The 19,555-nt window shown below is 34.2% G+C and overlaps 1 protein-coding gene across 16 annotated transcripts in view; it reads left to right on the plus strand.

The window, feature by feature from the left end:
- The first annotated feature begins 14,745 nt into the window (after positions 1–14,745).
- CYLC2 (cylicin 2) overlaps positions 14,746–19,555 on the plus strand; it is a 79,463-nt gene continuing 74,653 nt past the window's right edge. For all 16 annotated transcript variants that reach the window (XM_045043791.1, XM_045043782.1, XM_045043789.1 and 13 more), the window contains exon 1: positions 14,746–14,841. In XM_045043791.1, coding sequence (XP_044899726.1) covers positions 14,825–14,841 — 17 coding nt within the window. In that variant the 5' untranslated portion in view covers positions 14,746–14,824. The remainder of the gene's footprint in view (positions 14,842–19,555) is intronic.

The following is a 19,555-nucleotide window of genomic DNA, read 5'->3' on the forward strand; positions in this document are numbered from 1 at the left end:
GCTCAGGTCATGATCTCACAGTTTGTGAGTTTGAGCCCCGCGTCAGGCTCTGTGTTGACAGCACAGAGCCTGGAGCCTGCTTCAGATTCTGTGTCTCCCTCTTTCTCTCTCCTTTCCTCACTCTCTGTCTCTGTCTCTGTCTCTGTCTCTCTCTCTCTCTCTCTCTCTCTCTCTCTCTCCCCCTCTCAAGAATAAACATTAAAAAATATTTAAAAAAAAGAAATTTCTCCTGCTATCTTTATGTTACATTGGTTTCCATAATTTGTTCATCACTAACAATATCAATTGAAGCAGAAAATGTCATTTAAAGTTATTAATAACATTGATAGATTATAAGGGATTTAACCCATTCACTGCTCAAGTTACAGTTATTTACTTATTCACACACTTAATGATCTAAAAGGAAAAGCACTTCCATCCATGAATTTTTGCTTTAATAATAGTGTTGATTCAGTAGAAATGGAACTGAAAAGAACATCAAGTTCCTTACTTTTCTTTTACACACGGGAACACTGAAACCAAGATTAGTGCCTTGTCTATTTCTCATGCAGGGTGACAGAGACACTAAATAGGTGGGGAACTGTATATAACTCCTTGAATTCCATGGCAACATATTATTCACATTTTTCACAAAGATCACTATTTTGTCTTATGTTTCTAAACTGTACATTTGCCCCCTCCTCTACCATCACCTTAATTTTTCTTTGCACAGACATTATCCCAAATTTACCCCTATCTAAATCCCAACTTAATCATTCAACACCTTTTCTTCCAGGTGTTCCACATACAACTGCTTTATTTTGCTCCTTGCTTTGTTTAGACCTCTATGGCTTTATAGATGTTCATATACTTCTTGTCCCTTGACAAGCAGATTAAATATTAACTTTCTATAACACATTACTCTCTGAATTCTCTGGGCAGGAATGGGTCTCTGTGATTACATAATCTCTCAGACTTGCTTCTGCAAATAGAAAAATTATGATTTATATGCATAGTGGTTAAAAGAACTGATTCCAGAGCCATATTACCTAGGTACAACCCCTCAATCTGCAATTTAATCAAATGTTACCCTTAGGAATCAGGATAATAATAACAGTGGAACCTGTTCTGTTAATTGAATTATAACAAAATGTAAAGTAAATCTTTGATAATTGTTTACTTTTACTTTTATAACACTTTTTAAATTTGTTTGAAATTATTTGCTCCCATATTTCTCTATTTTAATATATTTAAGGAAACAAAATTCATGCATTTGCATATCATAAATAATACAATTCCTGATATGCCATAGAAATTTAATAAATACCTGTTGTATGAGTGAAAAGCTGCATATCTATAATCCTGTAACAACTGATTTAGCCAAAGCGGTTTCTCTAGAATCCCATGTTAAGAAATACTGTGTTTTGACATTCACAATACAAAAGATGCTTGGGTTTGACAGATGCCTGCATTTGGAGAATATCCCCAAACAAATAGATGTACTTTAACATCAAAGTGAAATGGAATAGTGTAAAAAGAAGATTTTGTGATCAAAATCAGTTCTCTTCAAGGCAATGTATTTTGTTCTATGGTTGTCACTTGTATAAGTTTTTCTGTACTTGGCATAGCAGCAAAACCAAAATTTGCACGTTATATCTTGCATGTTTAAACATCCCTTTCACTAACCGTTTAATTACTGTCACTTAGGTAACCCCCCAAAAAAATACATTTGTCAGAGGAAGAAGATTCTGAAGCTAATAAATTTGCAGCTAAGCACAAAGGAAGGAAAGCAATCTTCTAATTATGTAGTTTAGGTAATTTTCCAAGCCAAAAATGATTTATGGATAAATGTCATTCATTGATGACAAACTATTTATCCAATAGCATTTGCATTCTCTTGGCTTTAACAGAAACATGAAATATAGTATAAAATGTATTAAAAGATGAACTAAGAATTCTTATTTATATTTTTTTCCTAGATTATTCCTTATGAAAAGTATCCCCAAATGATGAATACATTTTATATGTAGATTTTTATTTTAATACAGGAAAAGAAAGATGTTTTCATTTTTCCCCAAAAAAGACAATGTGATGTCATTACTAATAGATGTTTACATATGGTAATGATGACTCACTCTAACAATCCCCTATAACAAAATTAAATAATCATTTACAAATTTATCAAGTCATAGCATAAAACAAGAGTTTTCAACATGGTCCCCTGACCAGAAAGAAGCATTATATCCACCTGGGAACTTGTCAGAAATGCAAATTCACAAGCCTACTAGAGAATCATTAAATCAGAAACTCTGGAGTTGGGTCCTAACAATTAGTATTTAATAGGTTCTCAAGGTGATTCCAACATGTGCTAAAGAAATATTCCCACATAGAAAGATGCATACTGATAACCAGCATTAAATGGAGGAGAGTAGATGTATGTTAATTGTCGAGTTTAATGGAGCACACTAAATCACTGGTTTAAACATCTAAGGTTCTTAGAGATAGTATGAAATTGTTGGATCACTATGCATCATCATATTTCAACTATACTTCAACAAAAAGAGTTCTTAAAGTTTATCAATAATTTTGTCTACATTTACTGATAAAATTTTGAGAATAAGAATGGTTAGATCTTTTATATACCGATACAAGTTAATCAGTATTTTGGAAACCACTTTTTCTATGGCAATAACTTGATTTCTTCCATATGTCAAAATTCATCAGGCCTGAAAACACTCGATCTAACTTTATTAATACACATATGTTTTATGAGACTACTTTGACACTTAACTTTGCAGACATTTGGACAAGGGGGTGAAAAGCCCAAACTAACTGCCTCTTTCAAATTCTAAGTTGTGTTTCCAAGAAAGACAATGGTAAAGACTGTGGCACTTATTTACTTGATCTCTTATTCAATAGTTTATTTGATTTCTAATTATTAATTTATTCAAAAAATATTTTTCATCATTTATTTTCTTCCAGGCAGCAGGTAAGAGGCAGACCGCTCCTGATGCTTCCTGAATGGGTGACATCAACTTAAAGAAAGGAAATTCTTGAGGGTCACAGAGAGGCCACCTGCTAAATTTCCATAGTCCCTGTAGACCAATGCCAGGTAGTTTCTAAATGGATCTGAGGTATCTTCATATTTTAAAGATAGAGCTACTGATGATTCACAAATATATAAAAAGCTATGAAGTTTGTTTTGCATCAGTCATTATATGAAACAGAAGAATACTTCAGTTTCAACTCACTGATAATCCCCCCATATTTACATGTTCATATTTGATGTGGAAATTCAGACGTTACTTCAATAGTTAAGTAAAGGTCTGCCTTCAAATCCACAGACACCTTCAGAAATGCACAAACCATGGCAGGCAGTAAACTGAGCACATGACAAAAAAATCTCTAATAACTTCTCAATACATAGATATATTAAATATATTTAAATGAACACATAGTTGTGCTTGACACCAAAGAAACTTTTTATAACCCATAAATAGATATTTTTACCAAAAGAAAGCTTTATAAATAGAAATATACAGATTTCCGATAGAAGCCTAGATAGCTTTATGAGAAATTATTGGGAGTTCTGTCTCACAGGACCTAGACAGATGTGCGTCAAGATTCTAGTAATTTGAAAAAGAAGCCCTAAACTCAAGGGAAAAAAATAAGGAAAATAACAGCCACCATATAGATCTATTTGGATAAGATATTTTGTAAACCAATAATAGTATTAGAAAGATCTAATTTTTTTGCACTCACAATTTTGGTTTATGTTAAGAGACATCATTAATCAGTAGATAATTCAATCTTACTTTAATCTGTAATGCATCTTCACTTTCTCTGGGAAGTAATTTTATCCCTAGGTAAATTCTGCATTTTTTGTGGTATTCTCATTACATTTGTCTTTTCAGTTTTAAGTTTTTAACTTTCAGTTGGTTAACATAGTGTAATATTAGTTTCAGGTGTACAATATAGTGATTCAACACTTTCGTACCACACCTGGTGCTCATCACAACAAGGGCACTTTAATCCCCATCACCTATTTCACTCATTCTCCCACCCATCTCCCTGTTGGTAACCATTAGTTTGTTCTCTAGAGTTAAAAGCCTGTTTCCTGGTTTGCCTTTCTCATTCTTCCTTTTTTCCCTTTTGTTCATTTGTTTTGTTTCTTAAATTCCACATGAGACAAATCATATGGTATTTGTCCTTCTCTGACTCACTCAGCTTAATACTTTCTAGTTCCATCCATGTCATTGCAAATTGCAAGATTTCATTCTTTGTCATCACTAATATTCCATTTTGTATATATGCTACTTCTTCTTTACTCATTCATCAGTCGATGGACACTTGGGCTGTTTCCACAATTTGGTTATTGTAGATAACGCTGCTATAAACATCAGGGTGCATGTATCCCTCTGAATTAGTGTTTTTGTATCCTTTGGGTAAATACCTAGTGCAATTGCTGGGTAGTTGTATTTTTAACTTTTTTGAGGAACCTCCATCCTGTTTCACAGAATGACTGCACCAGTTTGCATTCCCACCAACACTGTGGCTCCCCTTTTACTACATACTCACCAACACCTATTGTTTCTTGTGTTGATTTTAGCCATTCTGACTGGGGTAAGGGGATATCTCATTGTAGTTTTCATTTGTATTTCCCTGATGATGAGTGATATTGAGCTACGTTTCATACATCTGTTGGCTATCTCTACATCTTTGGAAAAATGTCTATTCATGCCTTCTGCCCATTTTTTAATTGGATTATTTGTTTTTGGGGTGTTGTTTCATAAGTTCTTTATATATTTTGGATACTAACCCTTCATCAGATATTTCATTTGCAAATATCTTTTCCTATCCTGTAGTCTGCCTTTTATGTCTTTTGCAGTTTTATAATCACCTTTATTAGATACATTTACATATATGTTGCTAGAATCTACATTTAATATTTGAGTTTATCTGGGAGTTTGGAGTTTAAGAGGAAAACTGAAGTCCTGGGCATTATCCCTGGTACCAAGAGACCTTTTTTATCTTAAAGAAACTTTCTAGTGTTGATTAGTTGATATATATGCAGGAACCATGAGATTCCAGGATATGACACTGGTGAGCATAGCTCTGAAAAAGTGGTTTAGATAGCATTTGCAAAATCATCTCTTTTTCTTTCTAATTCCCTCACTGTAAATTGAAGAATGTGGGTTGCTATAAATTTATAGAGTATCATTAAATAAGAGAAACTGTTTACCTGATTTGTCTACAGTGGGCAGGAGAAAAATAATTTCAAATGTCTAATGACTAAAGAGATATGAATAGTTGCTAATGAATTACACATGGGAATATGTGATGGATATTAACTGAAAACATCTATGCACAACAGTATCAATACATAGAGTTGTTTACGTCTAATCCTTTCACACTAAATGTTAAGATCCTTTACATACATGTATAATGCAAACATAGTTTTCATGTGTCTTTACAGATATTCTCTATTTATATTCTTAATTAATTAATCTGTGAACTCTGGTGAACTATGCCAAGTTGATACCTTTATCTACATTGATATAATTACTGTTGGACATTATTATTCTCTTACTCTGCTACTGCACATAGTTTATAGGTTCATAGTAGATCAAGGCATGACATAATGCAATAGATAAGAAAAAGACTACATAATAACAAAAGTTAGTGTGAAAAAAGATCTGACTAAAGTTGCAAAAATTGTGATTCACATTATACTCTCCTCTAACATCTGCTGGGGCTACGACAAGAATACAGCTGTAAGCCCACATGCCATATAAATTAATCTATAACTTGTATATCAAGTTAAGGAGTTGGCCCAGCAAGCATTCCTGCCCAGGGCCAAGTTGCTCTAGACTTTTTCTGATCCAAGAGCTGACTCTGATTTTTCTCATCCCTACCCCTCTCACCCTATTCCTGCAAGCTCTTTGGAGAACTATGCATGTACATACATGCACATACACTCACACACACATATGCATACAGGCACACAGACATACACCCACACCCACACACATATATGCTGGAGCTCCATCAGCCCTGAACCTCTGGCCTAACAGCAAGTTTGGTTTAAGATCTCTCTCCCATGAGTTTAGTTTGATCAAATTGTCACTGACCTTTCAAAACACTCTTACAAGACCAAATTGAAAAAAATATATAGAAAATTTTGTATTTCTGTTTGTGACCCAGAGTCTTCTAAATTCATTGATTTCTTTTGAGAAGCAAAAACAAAAATGTGAACAGTTTTGTAACAACAAAATATTAAATATACATATACAGGATTTAAGATGATTTCACAAATATACACAAGAATATAGGTCTAAAATATAGGCAGATAAATGATTAAAGTATCACATTTGAAAAGCTGTTGTATCAAAATGGTTTAACATTTGCCATTCTAATTTGCAATCTGACTGAGTCACTTGTTTGTATGCAATATAACAACTACATTTCTATAGTGGTTATTTTTCTATTCAGTGTTTTAAATTCAGACTTAATTATTCATGTCATATTCTAATGACATTTTCTAGGTCCTTCAATGCTTCTGCGTTTATTATTGGATTTATTCTCTAAGGATGAGTTGTCTCTTTTCTCTCCCTTAATTTATTTATACAACTATTTATCAACTCATGGATAGTTACACTATTTCATGGATTACAGTCCAACACACATATTATTTTGTTTTCAAATTGTTCCAGATTTTGCTGTTGGAAGATCTTTCAGCTTGGCTCCTATGTGTTTTCAACCTATTCCCACCATTTTTATTGAGCAATTCAATTTTCATTTTATTTTAATCATAAATGGGTTTCAAGATAATGATAAGTCCAGAAAATATATAAATCTGTATTCATACTACATCTCAATTTAATAAGTATTTGTGTGGAATAAATGATATTCCATCATTTAAAATCTATTGATTATAATTTTACTTCTTTTGTGGTATAAACACTATATTGTGATTTCAAAGCTGTTATCTCTGTGAAGTGAGTTAAGAGAACAAATTCTGTTATGTGTATTTTTGTATTTTTAAATTGCTTTCTAACATAAGTTTTAATTTGATGTTGAGAAAGAGTATTTTATTCTTTATTTTTTAATTTTTTTAATGTTTATTTTTGAGAGAGATAGAGACACAGTGTGAGCAGGGGAAGCGCAGAGAGAGGAGGATACACAGAATCTGAAGCAGGCTCTAGGCTCTGAGTTGTCAGCACAGAGCCCAACGCGGGGATCAAACTCACAGACCACAAGATCATGACCTGAGCCGAAGCTGGATGCTCAACTGACTGAGCCACCCAGGTGCCCCATGAGAAAGAATATTTTAACCTGAAAAGAAGTAATACTTTCTGGATAAGGGGAAGACTTTTTTCTTCTGTTTTAACTTCTTGAATTTGACATATCTGTGGAACATCTTCAAAAAAACAGATACGCAAAACCAACAGCTGGCAGTAAATATCTGTTAATATCTTGGTTTTTATATAAGGGACCAGGGCTTAGAGAAGTATTTGATTTTAGAGCCAGAGAAAGAAAAAATATTGATGAGCCTAATTTCATAGTTTTGCTCATTGTGAATGATGTTAATGTAAGTTTTGGTTAGGATACAAGTTGTTAACATCAGGGGGATTTGGATAAATGTGACAATATATTATTTTACAATTTATTGGCAATTCAAAAATGAGTTAAAATAAAAAGTTAAGCAAACTTATATATTCACTTGAGTTTTCTTGATACCTGTGCTATTTGAAGAATTTTGTGGGTTTTTTAATGTTTATTTATTTATTTGAGAGACAGAGAAAGAGAGTGAGAGAGGGGAAAGAATCCCAAGCAGGCCCCATACTATCAGTACAGAGCCCGACGCAGCGCTCAAACTCACAAACCTTGACATCATGACCTGAGCTGAAATCAAGAGTTGGATGCTTAATGGACTGAGCCACCCAAGGTGCCCCTAGAAGAATTTTGTTTAATTTCTAAATAGCTGGTGACTTTCTGGATATTTTCTTATTATTTTCTAGTTTAATTCCATTATGGCCCATGAACATACTTTGCATGATGTATATTTTCAAGATCTTTTTATGGTTGATGATATGCTTTATTTTGGAGAAAGCTGCATACACTTACCTAAAAACCTGAATAAATATTCTCCTATTGTTTGGACTGAATATTTTAAAGGCTTATTTATTTATTTTGAGAGACAGAGAGCTCTCATGAGTGGAAGAGGGGCAGAGAGAGAGAGAATCCCAAGCAGGCTCTGCACTGTCAGCACAGAGCCCAATGCAGGGCTGGATCTCACAAACCATGAGATCATTACCTGAGCTAAAATCAGGAATAGGATGCTTAGCTGACTAAGCCCTCAAAGCACCTCATATTGGACTGAATATTTTGGCTCAGGTCTTATGGTTCAGGAGATCAAGCCCCATCTAGGTCCCTGTGCTGACAGTGCAGAGCTGTTTGGGTTTCTCTCTTCCTCTTTCTGTCCCTCCCCCACTCATGTGTGTGCTCTCTCCAAAATAAATAAGTAAATATTAAAATAAAACAAACAAAAAACCCATAGTTAACATCATACTTAATGGTGAAATACTGCGAGCTTTTCCTCTTGGGTCAGGAATAAGACAAGAATGTCAACTCTTACCATTTTTATTCAACATAGTACTAGAAGTCCTAGCCACAGCAATCAGATAATGAAAAGAAATAAAAGGCATTCAAATTGGTAAGGAAGAAGTAAAACATTCACTATTTGTGGATGACATAACACTAAATATAAAAAAAACCCAACGACTCCACCAAAAAACTACTAGAACTCATCAATGAATTCAGTAGGGTCACAGGATACAAAATCAATATACAGAAATCTAATGCATTCCTATACACTTAATAATGAAACAACAGAAACAGAAATTAAGAAAACAACCCCATTTGCAAATGCACCAAAAATAATAAAATACCTAGGAATAAGCATAACCAAGGAGGTAAAAGATCTGTATTCTGAAAACTATAAGACAGTGATGAAAGAAACTGAAGATGACACAAATGGGATGGTATTCCATGCTCCTGGATTGGAAGAACAAATGTTATAATGTCCATACTACCCAAAGCAATATACAGATATAATGCAATCCCTATCAAAATGTCCACAGCATTTTTCACAGAACTAGAAAATTCTTAAATGTGTATGAAACTATAGAAGACTCTGAATAGCCAACACAGTCTTGAAAAAGAAGTACTAAGCTGGACATATCACAATCCCAGATTTTAATATATACTACAAAGCTGCCATAACCAAAACAGTATGGTACTGGCACAAGGAAAATATAAATCATGGAACAGAATAGAGTCCAGAAATAAATCCACCATACATGGTCAAATAATCTTTGACAATGGATGCAAGAATATCCAATGGGAAAATAAGTCTCTTCAATAAATGATGCTGGGAAAACTGGACAGGTACATGCAAAAGAATTAAACTGGACCGCTTTCTGCATATACAAAAATAAACTCAAAAAGGATTAAAGACCTAAATGTGAGACCTGAAATCATAAAAGTCCTAGAAGAGAGCATAGGTAGTATTTTGGCAATAGCAACACTTTTCTACATAGGTCTCCTGAGGCAAGGGATATAAAAGTAAGAATAAAAGAATGCGACCACATCAAAATTAAGTTTCTGCACAGCAAAATAAAAAATCAACAAAATAAAAAGACAAGCTACTAAATGGGACAAGATATTTGAAAATGATATATCTGATAAAGGGTTAGTATCCCAAGTATATGGAGAATTTTTTGCAACTCAACACCAAAAGCAAATAATCCCATTTTAAAAACTGGGCAGAAGATATGAACAGGCATGTCTCCAAAGAAGACATACAGATGGTTATCAAACAGGAAAACATGCTCAATATCACCTCTCATCAGAGAAATGCAAATCAAAGCCACAATGAGCTATCGCCTCACACCAGTCAGAATGGCTAAAATCAAAAACACAAGAAACAACAAGTGTTGGTGAGGATGTAGAGGAAAAGGAACAGTCATGCACAGTTAGTAGCAATGCAAACTGGTGCATCCACTGCGGATAACAGTGTAAAAATAGAATTACTATATGATCCAGTAATTCCAATGCAGGGTATTTACTCAATGAAAATGAAAAACACTAATTCCAAAAGATATATGCATCCATGTTTATTAACGAATTATTTACAATAGCCAAAGTATGAAAGCAATCCAAGTGTCCATCAATAGATGAATGGATAAAAAGATTTAGGGAACACACACACACACACACACACACACACACACACACACACACTGGAATATTATTCAGCCATAAAAAAGATGCTTAACTGACTGTGCCACTCAGGTGCCCCTATGTAATATTCTAGGAAATATAATCCTTGGTTATATTTCTTGGTCTGATACCTACTTTGTACAAAGTTAATATAGTCATTCCAGCTTCTAGTTGTTATTTCTTCTTCTTAATTTTTTTAATGTTTATTTTTTTTTTAGAGAGAGGGTGAGCAGCAGCAGGGGAGGGGCAGAAAGAGATGTTGAGAGACAGAATCCCAAGCAGGTTCTGTGCTGATGTGGGGTTTGATCCTGCAAATGGTGAGGTCATGACCTGAACCAAAATCAAGAGGCTTAATCGACTGAACCACCCAGGCAAACATTCTAATTATTATTTCAATATGTTATATAAATTTCCCTTTTGCTTTTAATACATCTATGGCTTATGTAATTTTTTTATGAAAAGTTTTCTATAATTCTTCTTTTTCTCCTTTGGTAGGTCATGTGTTGTTGTTGTTGTTTTCCCTACACCTGCTCTTTCACCAGTGTTCCTAATCATTAATAATCAGGAAAATGTAATTTAAAACAACAGTGATATACAATCACATAACTTCAAACCAGCTAAAATTAAAATAATTCATAAAAACCACTGTTGAGAGGACAGGGATGAACAAGAGATCTCTCTCACACACCACCAGTGATACAGATACTTTGGAAAATTATTTGGCATTGTCTAAAGTTGAGCATCATTAAACCCCACCATCAAATATTTTTATAAATGTTATATATCAACATACACATATGATCATGTCTGCCAAAATACACATGAAAAATTGACCATAATAATTAAAAATAGTTAAAAATTAGATGTAAAATAAATTCATCAATTTAAGAATATATAAACAATGTTATATACATATAATGCTATAATACACAAATAATTACACCTACAGAAAAATTATGAACAAACTGCAAACATATGCAACTAGATGGATGAATATAAAAGTGTATATTGAAAGAAACCCCATTAAAGAAAATACATATTGGGCGCCTGGGTGGCGCAGTCGGTTAAGCGTCCGACTTCAGCCAGGTCACTATCTCGCGGTCCGTGAGTTCGAGCCCCGCGTCAGGCTCTGGGCTGATGGCTCGGAGCCTGGAGCCTGTTTCCGATTCTGTGTCTCCCTCTCCCTCTCTCTCTGCCCCTCCCCCATTCATGCTCTGTCTCTCTCTGTCCCAAAAATAAATAAACGTTGAAAAAAAAATTAAAAAAAAAAAAGAAAATACATATTACATACTATTATAGGATTTCAAAAACAGACAAATAGTATAATAGTTATGATAATTGTGGTCACTTTTGGGGAGGACATAAGGTTAACAATTTGAATAGATCATAGGCTACCAGTAATAATCCCTTTGTAACTGAGATCATTGTTAAAAACTTTGTTCATTTTACAATATTTTATCATGCTGATCACTTAACGTTTTAGTTACATTTAAAAATAATAAGAAAACTTAGATATTTATATAATTTTGTGGTTAATCTTTACAATAATGATACAAACTACTATACAATACAAATAGCTTGAATTATATTTAATAATTTTATTTCTACATTTATAATACCCTTGTTAGGTGTCTTAAATCTTTTAAGCAACACAGAGAGAAATAAATAAGTTGATGATACATGGATACATAAATAAGTTAATAATCACATATATATATTGTATACATAATTCTGTGAACTCTGAAACCAGCACAAGCTTGAATAATCAATCTATCTATCTATCTATCTATCTAATGATCTATCTTTTATGGGCAAAATTATATAACCATACTTTTAAATTGGTAATCTATTATAAAATGTTAGGAAATAGCTGAAAATATCAAGGACCAACTGTACCCACTTCATACTGTATTATTATAAGAAAAAATGAGTTAATATACACAAATTATTTTATAACCTATAAAACACTTAAAATATATTATCTATTTATACTTTTATATTTTTATTTTACACATAGTTTTTAAATACAATATTTATATTTGAAGACATACTAAGCCGAATGGCCTTTTAAAAAACAACAAAATGCTTGTAGATAATCATAGTGCTGCTGGATAGACATTGGCAAAATCTTAGGACATAAAAATAACATATATCAGGCTGATATATTTCTCATAAGCCTCAAATAAAGTAAGACTTTAGTCTAATTTTGGCTTTATGTGAAGCCATCGGCAGAATGTGAAGAATGACCCCCAATGACCTTTCATTTTGAGCACAGGTGGGCCTTGTGACTCTGAAGAGATATTATCCCCATGGTTATGATCTGTTATGAGGGACAGGTGACCTTCAGAGAGATATCTACAGGAGCCTAATGTACCCAATGAGCTGTTTAGAAAACAAAATTTTCCTCATCTGGTAACAGTGGACGAAGGGAGAAAAAGAACACAGATATGAACTAGGAGAAGGATTTGAAACGCTTATGGTTTGAAGAGGGAGGGGGTCATCTGAGAAGGAATGTAGGCACCTTCTAGGAGCAAAAAGTAGCAGACACTGATAACACACAAGAAAACACAGACATCAGAACCAGCCACAAGGAACTGAATTCTGCAAGTAGAATGTTGCTTGGAAATAGACTGTTTCTCAGAGCCTCCAGGTAAGAGACTAGTCAACAAATTGACTTCAGCCTATGAGACACTGAGCAGAGGAACCAACTGAACCTGAGATTTCTGAACTACAGAATATGAGATTATAATTTTTTTTAATGTTTATTTTTTGAGAGAGTGAGAGAGAGCGAGCATGAGCAGGGGAGGAGCAGAGAGAGAGAGGGAGACACAGAATCTGAAGCAGGCTCCAGGCTCTGAGCTGACAGTTCAAACTCACGAACCACGAGATCATGAACTGAGCTGAAGTCAGAAGTTTAGTCAAATGGGCCACCCAGGTGCCCCCAGAATTATGAGATTATAAATGTTTTCTATTATAACACTAAGTTTGTGATAATTTGTTATACAGCAATAGAAAATTAATACAAGCTTAGAATAAAAAGATCATTAGCTCTCTGAGATCTTAAAAGATTACACACAGTTAAAATGAGAGATTAATTCAAGAGGTCATGGTGCAGAAGGCAAGTATTGTTGGCTGCCCAGTAATGATCTGGACCTTACTCCATGCTGACAGAAGAAATGCACTGGGTATACCTACTTTCATAAACCAGGTATTTATTATAAAGTCTTAACAAAATACTGTGGATTCAGAAATCATACTTTGTTAATCATCACTTTGCAAAAAACCAACAGCATTAATAGGGTTAAGTTAGTGGATAATGAAGCCATTAAATCAGAGAAACCTGAATTACTAAACATTGTTTTGGAGGAGCACCCGGGTGGCTCAGTCAGTTAAGCGCCGGACTTCAGCTCAGGTCATAATCTCGCAGTTCGTGGGTTTGAGCCCTGTGTCTGGCTCTGTGCTGACAGCTCGGAGCCTGGAGCCTGCTTTGGATTCTGTCTCCCTTTCTCTCTGCCCCTCCCTTGTGTGCTCACTCTCTCTCTCTCAAAAATAAACATTAAAAAAATTTAAATCTTGTTATGGAAACCTCCTACCTCAACCACCCTAGAGCTTACCATGGTCTGAGACATAAGATAGTAAGTTTCACTGAGTTAAAACCACTGAGGTTTTTGTAACTGATCTCCCACAGTAGCTGAAGCTTAATCAAACTATTCCTTAAGGGGAAAAAAAATCAGCTGAATTTCCCTAAAAGGAGCAAGATAATGGCAGCATGTTCAAATACTACTTGTATTTGCATTCATCTGTTAGTGGGGTGGAGGGTGGGTATAGTAAAAATGACCTGAGATCTATCAGTAACTTGATAATTAAAAAAGATTAAGTTTATTTATTTTGAGAGAGAGAGAGAGAGAGAGAGAGAGAGAGAGAGAGAGAGAGAGGAGGGAAGGGGTAGAAAGAGAGACAGAGAGAGAATCCCAAGCAGGCTCTGCACTGCCAGAGCAGAGTCCAATGGTCATGAACTGTGAGATCATGACATGAGTTGAAATCAAGAGCCAGATGCTAAACCGACTGAGCTACTGACGTGCTCCTAAATTCAAATTTTAGTAAGCACCTAGCCTTCTTTAAAATCTTGTATCTATGAGCAACCCGTGTGTTTAAGATGGGAAAAGGTAAAAGGCACAAAGTTATACAAAGAATTTAACAAAAGACACATGAATATCAAGGAAGTTAGGATTACAATTTATTTTAATAGATACTCAGATTCATCTTTTTGTCTTATTAGTCAATAAATTAAAATTACATGAAAAACAGAAACAAGAATTTTATAAGATGTAAAACCAACTGGTTATTTTTAAACCATCAGTTGTAGTCTGTCAGTAATAATGAAAGAAAACACAAATCTTAGACTGAATATTAGAAAACATAAAATACAAGTTAAAGTGATTGCTTTTGTTTTCCCCTTTAACTCCCAGTGCTCTTGGCCTCTTTATGATGTCACCTCTCAACATCAATAATTTGAACTTACAGTGCTTACTTAAGTCCTGGCAAATCATAGGTGGTGGAAATGTCTGTACCAAGATTGTAAGTCCTCTTGTCAAATTTTATATTTTAAAATAACTGAAATGCTCTAGTTAGCTTTATATTCTCTTTAGTATAAAGAGATGTCCATTATTATTCATTATAAACAAGAGAGTATGTGTTTAGCACATACATTCTCAAGCAACATCATAGGCTGTTTTGATCCAAGACTTAACTAATTCATTCATTTCAGTGAAATATATGCATAGTTTTGGATAAATATTTTTGAATGTGATCCTTACTTCATTTTTTTTATCATACTGTATTTTGTAACATACAGAATAAAATGTTTCATGGTTCTCATTCAGGGAACTTTCACCTCTTGGAGCCTATTTGGAAATCTCTGGGAATGTTTTTTTTTTTGTTTTGTTTTTGTTTTCTGTTTTGTTTTAAACTTTATTTTTGAGAGAGAGAGTGGCACTGAGAGAGGAAGAGAGAGACTCCCAAGCAGGCTCCTCACTGTCAGCACAGAGCTCGATGTGGGGCTCAAACTCATGAACTGTGAGATCGTGACTGGAGCAGAAATCAAGAGTCAGACACTCAACCGATTGAGCCACCCAGGCGCCCCTTGTTTTTTTTTGTTGTTGTTGTTGTTGTTTGTTTGTTTTTTTAATGTCACAGTGACTGAGGAGTCTACTGACTTTTAGAGGGCGTGTATCAAGGATGCTAAACCTTTGGTAATAAGTGGGGCACCCCAACAGAAAGAAGATCAATTAAATACTAACTGTATTCCCCTTGAGAAATACTGAGTAGGCAAAAATACTTTGCAATGAAAAGCAGATTATGCAGACATGGGAAGTTTGACGATAGTAGCTTCCTCACGCTTAATTTATGTTGTGTTATAATGAGGTAGGGAAAGAAGACCTTCAATTATGTAAGCCTTTTAACTATGTAGACTTGGAACAAAGGTGAAAGTATGAACTATGAAATAGAAAGAATGTAACTGGTTTTTATTTTGGACAGTACTTTTGAAGAAAAATAAAATACAACTCTTGAAGATAAACAAAATGGGCTTTAAAAGTCCCTAGTGCCTACTCCATTATAATGCACTCATAAAGGACTACCACCAGTAAAAGGGTTCAATGTATGTGTAATAATTAAAGGGTGAGGGACTTGCTGATGATTACAAAGCAATCTGTACTTGGGCATGTAACATGACAGAATTACACTGTATAATAATTACTTTAAAATGTTGAAGCACAATAAAATATTGATGGCATTACTATTATCATGAGCACTGCATGACTTTCAGAGAACTTCACACAAAGAGTTAAAAACTTATTTTTGGTTCTATGACTATTTCTTTATGTTGTTTTCTGGTATAATCCTAAAACTCTCATGTATCATAGAAGGAACGTGTGGTTCAATTCATAATCAAATGGCCTCATTGTTAGCTAATGAAGCACACATACAAGTCCTTAATAACAAAATCTTATATTTCTTTGGGTTCAAACGGCAACTTTCAATTCAGTTACAAGAGAATTTGAGAAAATAATTTTGTGCTTTTTCCTCTGAATTCTATGACAGGACCTTAATTCTGGACTTACATTTCTGTGTCATGGCTATCAACTTATAGTTGATAGAAGAAATTTTCTCCTTTCAGTTCAGTTTTCCCCCTCCCCACTTATTCCTCTTTAATACCCTTGTTCATCAAAACCTCAACAGCACCATTCAAATGTTTCTCCTCTTCCTGCCTTTTCCTCCAACTCAGGTTGTATCAGTCAACCCAATCCTTCCTTTTCTAATACTGAATAGACCTAAGGTTACTGAAGGAAGTAAGAGAGGTTTTCACAAAGAATGGGGCTATCTAAAACGTGAACTTCTTAAACTTCCAGTATTAACTTTTGGATCCCATATTGACTATACATTTTTTTCATCCCTCGAATTGCATTAATAAGGTCCTCTCCTACCATCTTGCCTAGGAATTCACCTTGATATAGAACAAGGTATAAGAATCTTAACACTATTGACTTATTAGGAAGGGTAACTACTTATAGGAGGACTGGGAAGGGGGCAGGGAGGCACTCTGCAGTGTAAGTAGCTAGCAGCAACCCTGGTCTCTACCCACTAGATGCCACTATCAGCACTGCGTGTACATCCCCCGCCCCCAAACCAAAAGATACACACAATTGTGATAAAAATATCTCAGACATTGCAAACGTCCACTGCAGGCAAGGCATTAATAATAAACCCAGGTTGAGAAACACTACTCTAGAAAATGTTAAAAAAAAGACAGTGAATTTCACCATACTATACCTAGAGTCATCTTTCACCAAGACAATAACCATGTGACAGTTGAGTTTTGCCTTAAAAAAGAGACCTCTAGAGCAAATACAAGAGTGACTCAGACCCAGTCTGTCCCTGGAAAACTTTCTGCCAAGTACTTTATGGCTTTATTTGTCATATATCTGATGCAAAATACAAAAATCCAAAGTCAGCCAGCAGGATATGTTATGAAACTCACATATAATGATTGTAGCCATTTCAAATCAAAATAAAGTAGGTATAAGATTATTGAGAGCCCTTATTCTTTGAATTTATTATACATTTCAAAGATATACCAGAGATACAGTTAAAGGTAAGAGTAAGGGCAGGTTTATTGTATACAAAGATTAAAAATTTTAAGACTAAGAAAAAAAAGTCCTACAAATACAGTTACACGTTTACTCCTTTAAAAGGAAAAAAAAAACAACTTATTTCCAGTGGTAATATAAAAATAGATTTTTGTCATAAAAAATAAAGATCCCCATGTCTCCTACTTTGGGATCTCAATTTTTTATTTAGGAAAACCCAAACCCAGTTTCCCTTTCTAACTCATGAATGCATGACATTCCACAATGCTAACAATGGGCACCTTCTTTACTTAAAGCTCACACATATGTGGAATCTAACACAAAATGAAGAATCAGACCTATAAATACAGAGAACAAAGTGATGGTTGTCAGAGGGGAGGAGGATTGTGGGGATGGGCAAAATGCATGAAGGAGAATGGGACATACAGGTTTCAAGTAATGGAAGAAATAAGTCATAGAATGAAAGGCACAGCATATGGAATACAGTCAATGACACTGTAATAGTGTTGTATGGTGACAGATGGCAGCTACACTTGCTGTGAGCAAAGCATTACATATAAACTCATCCAATCACTATGCTACACACCTGAAATTAGTGTAACACTGTGTGCCAACTATACTCAAATAAAAAAAATTAAAAGGAATCTTGAGATTAAGGGAAAAAAAAGCTCAGAGACACTGAGACTGATTTTGAAATGATTAAATGTGTGCACTACACCTGAAGTGAAGGCAGGTTTTTGTGGCACCTGTTTTCCATTGCACTATGGTTAAGATGAAGTACTAGTTACTATGTTTCCATATATATATATATATATATATATATATATATATATATATATATAACCAGAGATCTTAATTCAAAAACTAGGTATATCAAGACAGAACAACCTTTTGACTTGTTGCATTTTTTAATGAATTAACCAATTGTTTCAAAATAGAAAATATAAAAAAAAATATGTTGACTGTGTGTGTGTGTGTGTGTGTGTGTGTGTGTGTGTGTGTGGTTTAATAAAAACTTTAAAAATGGAATCTAACTGCATCCTGGTCTAGAAAATTTCTTGATGTCCCAGAGAGGTAAAGGGAGAGATGCTATTACCAGCAGGACCAGATTTAGGCAAAAAAGTAGAAAAATGCTATCTATTCCCAACAGGTTAAATTTATTGAATTGCTTATGACATATGTAAATTTACACAGGAAGTGAGAACTAGAGTATTAAGATCATGGCTATTTTGGGATCCTATAAAATCTTCCCAGTGAAAATGAAAGAGAACTAAACTTATTTGTCACTGACCCTAACCTAACCAAACTTAAGAAACGTTAAGAATTTTCAACACCATTAAGTTACATTGTGTCACTTTCTAATCAACCACTCTGCCCCTCCCCCACAACAGGCTGTTAAATTACCATAGAGAGCCTTGCCTATGCTTGAAATTCATACAAATTAGATCATACAGTATATACTTTTGTGTTTCTGGATTTTTTCTTTCAGTATAATTTCTTTTTGATTCATTCATGTTGCATATATCAATGGTACATTCCTTTACATTGCAGAGCAGTATTCCATTACATGAATATACCACACTTAGTTTTTCCATTCTGCTGATAGACATTTGAGTTACTTTAGTTTTGGGTTATTATGAATAAAGCTGCTATACACATTTTGTCCAAGTCTTTTTGTGAACTTCTCCTGGGTAAGGTACAGTGGAAATGCTGAATCACACATACAGCACACATATGTTCAACTTTATTTTACAAACATCAAGTGGTTTTCCACTATTGTACTATTTCCACTTTGTACTATTTTACACCTACCACCAATGCTGAACATGTCAGATACTCTACACCTTTGCTGTTATGTCATTAGCCTTTAATTTTAGTTGTTTTGGTAGGTATAAAGTACAAAGGATGTCTGTGAATCAGAAAATATATATTATGTATATGAATTAAAATATAGGTTTATACATATGCATGTGTGTGTGTGTGTGTATATATATACACACACATATATATGTGTGTGTGTATATATATATATATATATATATATATATATATATATAATTTTCTTCAAAAATTCACACAGAGCCCAATAATCTCATAGACTGTGAGATCATGACCTGAGCCAAAGTTAGACACTTAATTAACTG

This window comes from Felis catus, chromosome D4 (assembly GCF_018350175.1).
Source record: "Felis catus isolate Fca126 chromosome D4, F.catus_Fca126_mat1.0, whole genome shotgun sequence".
Classification (NCBI taxonomy): domain Eukaryota; kingdom Metazoa; phylum Chordata; class Mammalia; order Carnivora; family Felidae; genus Felis; species Felis catus.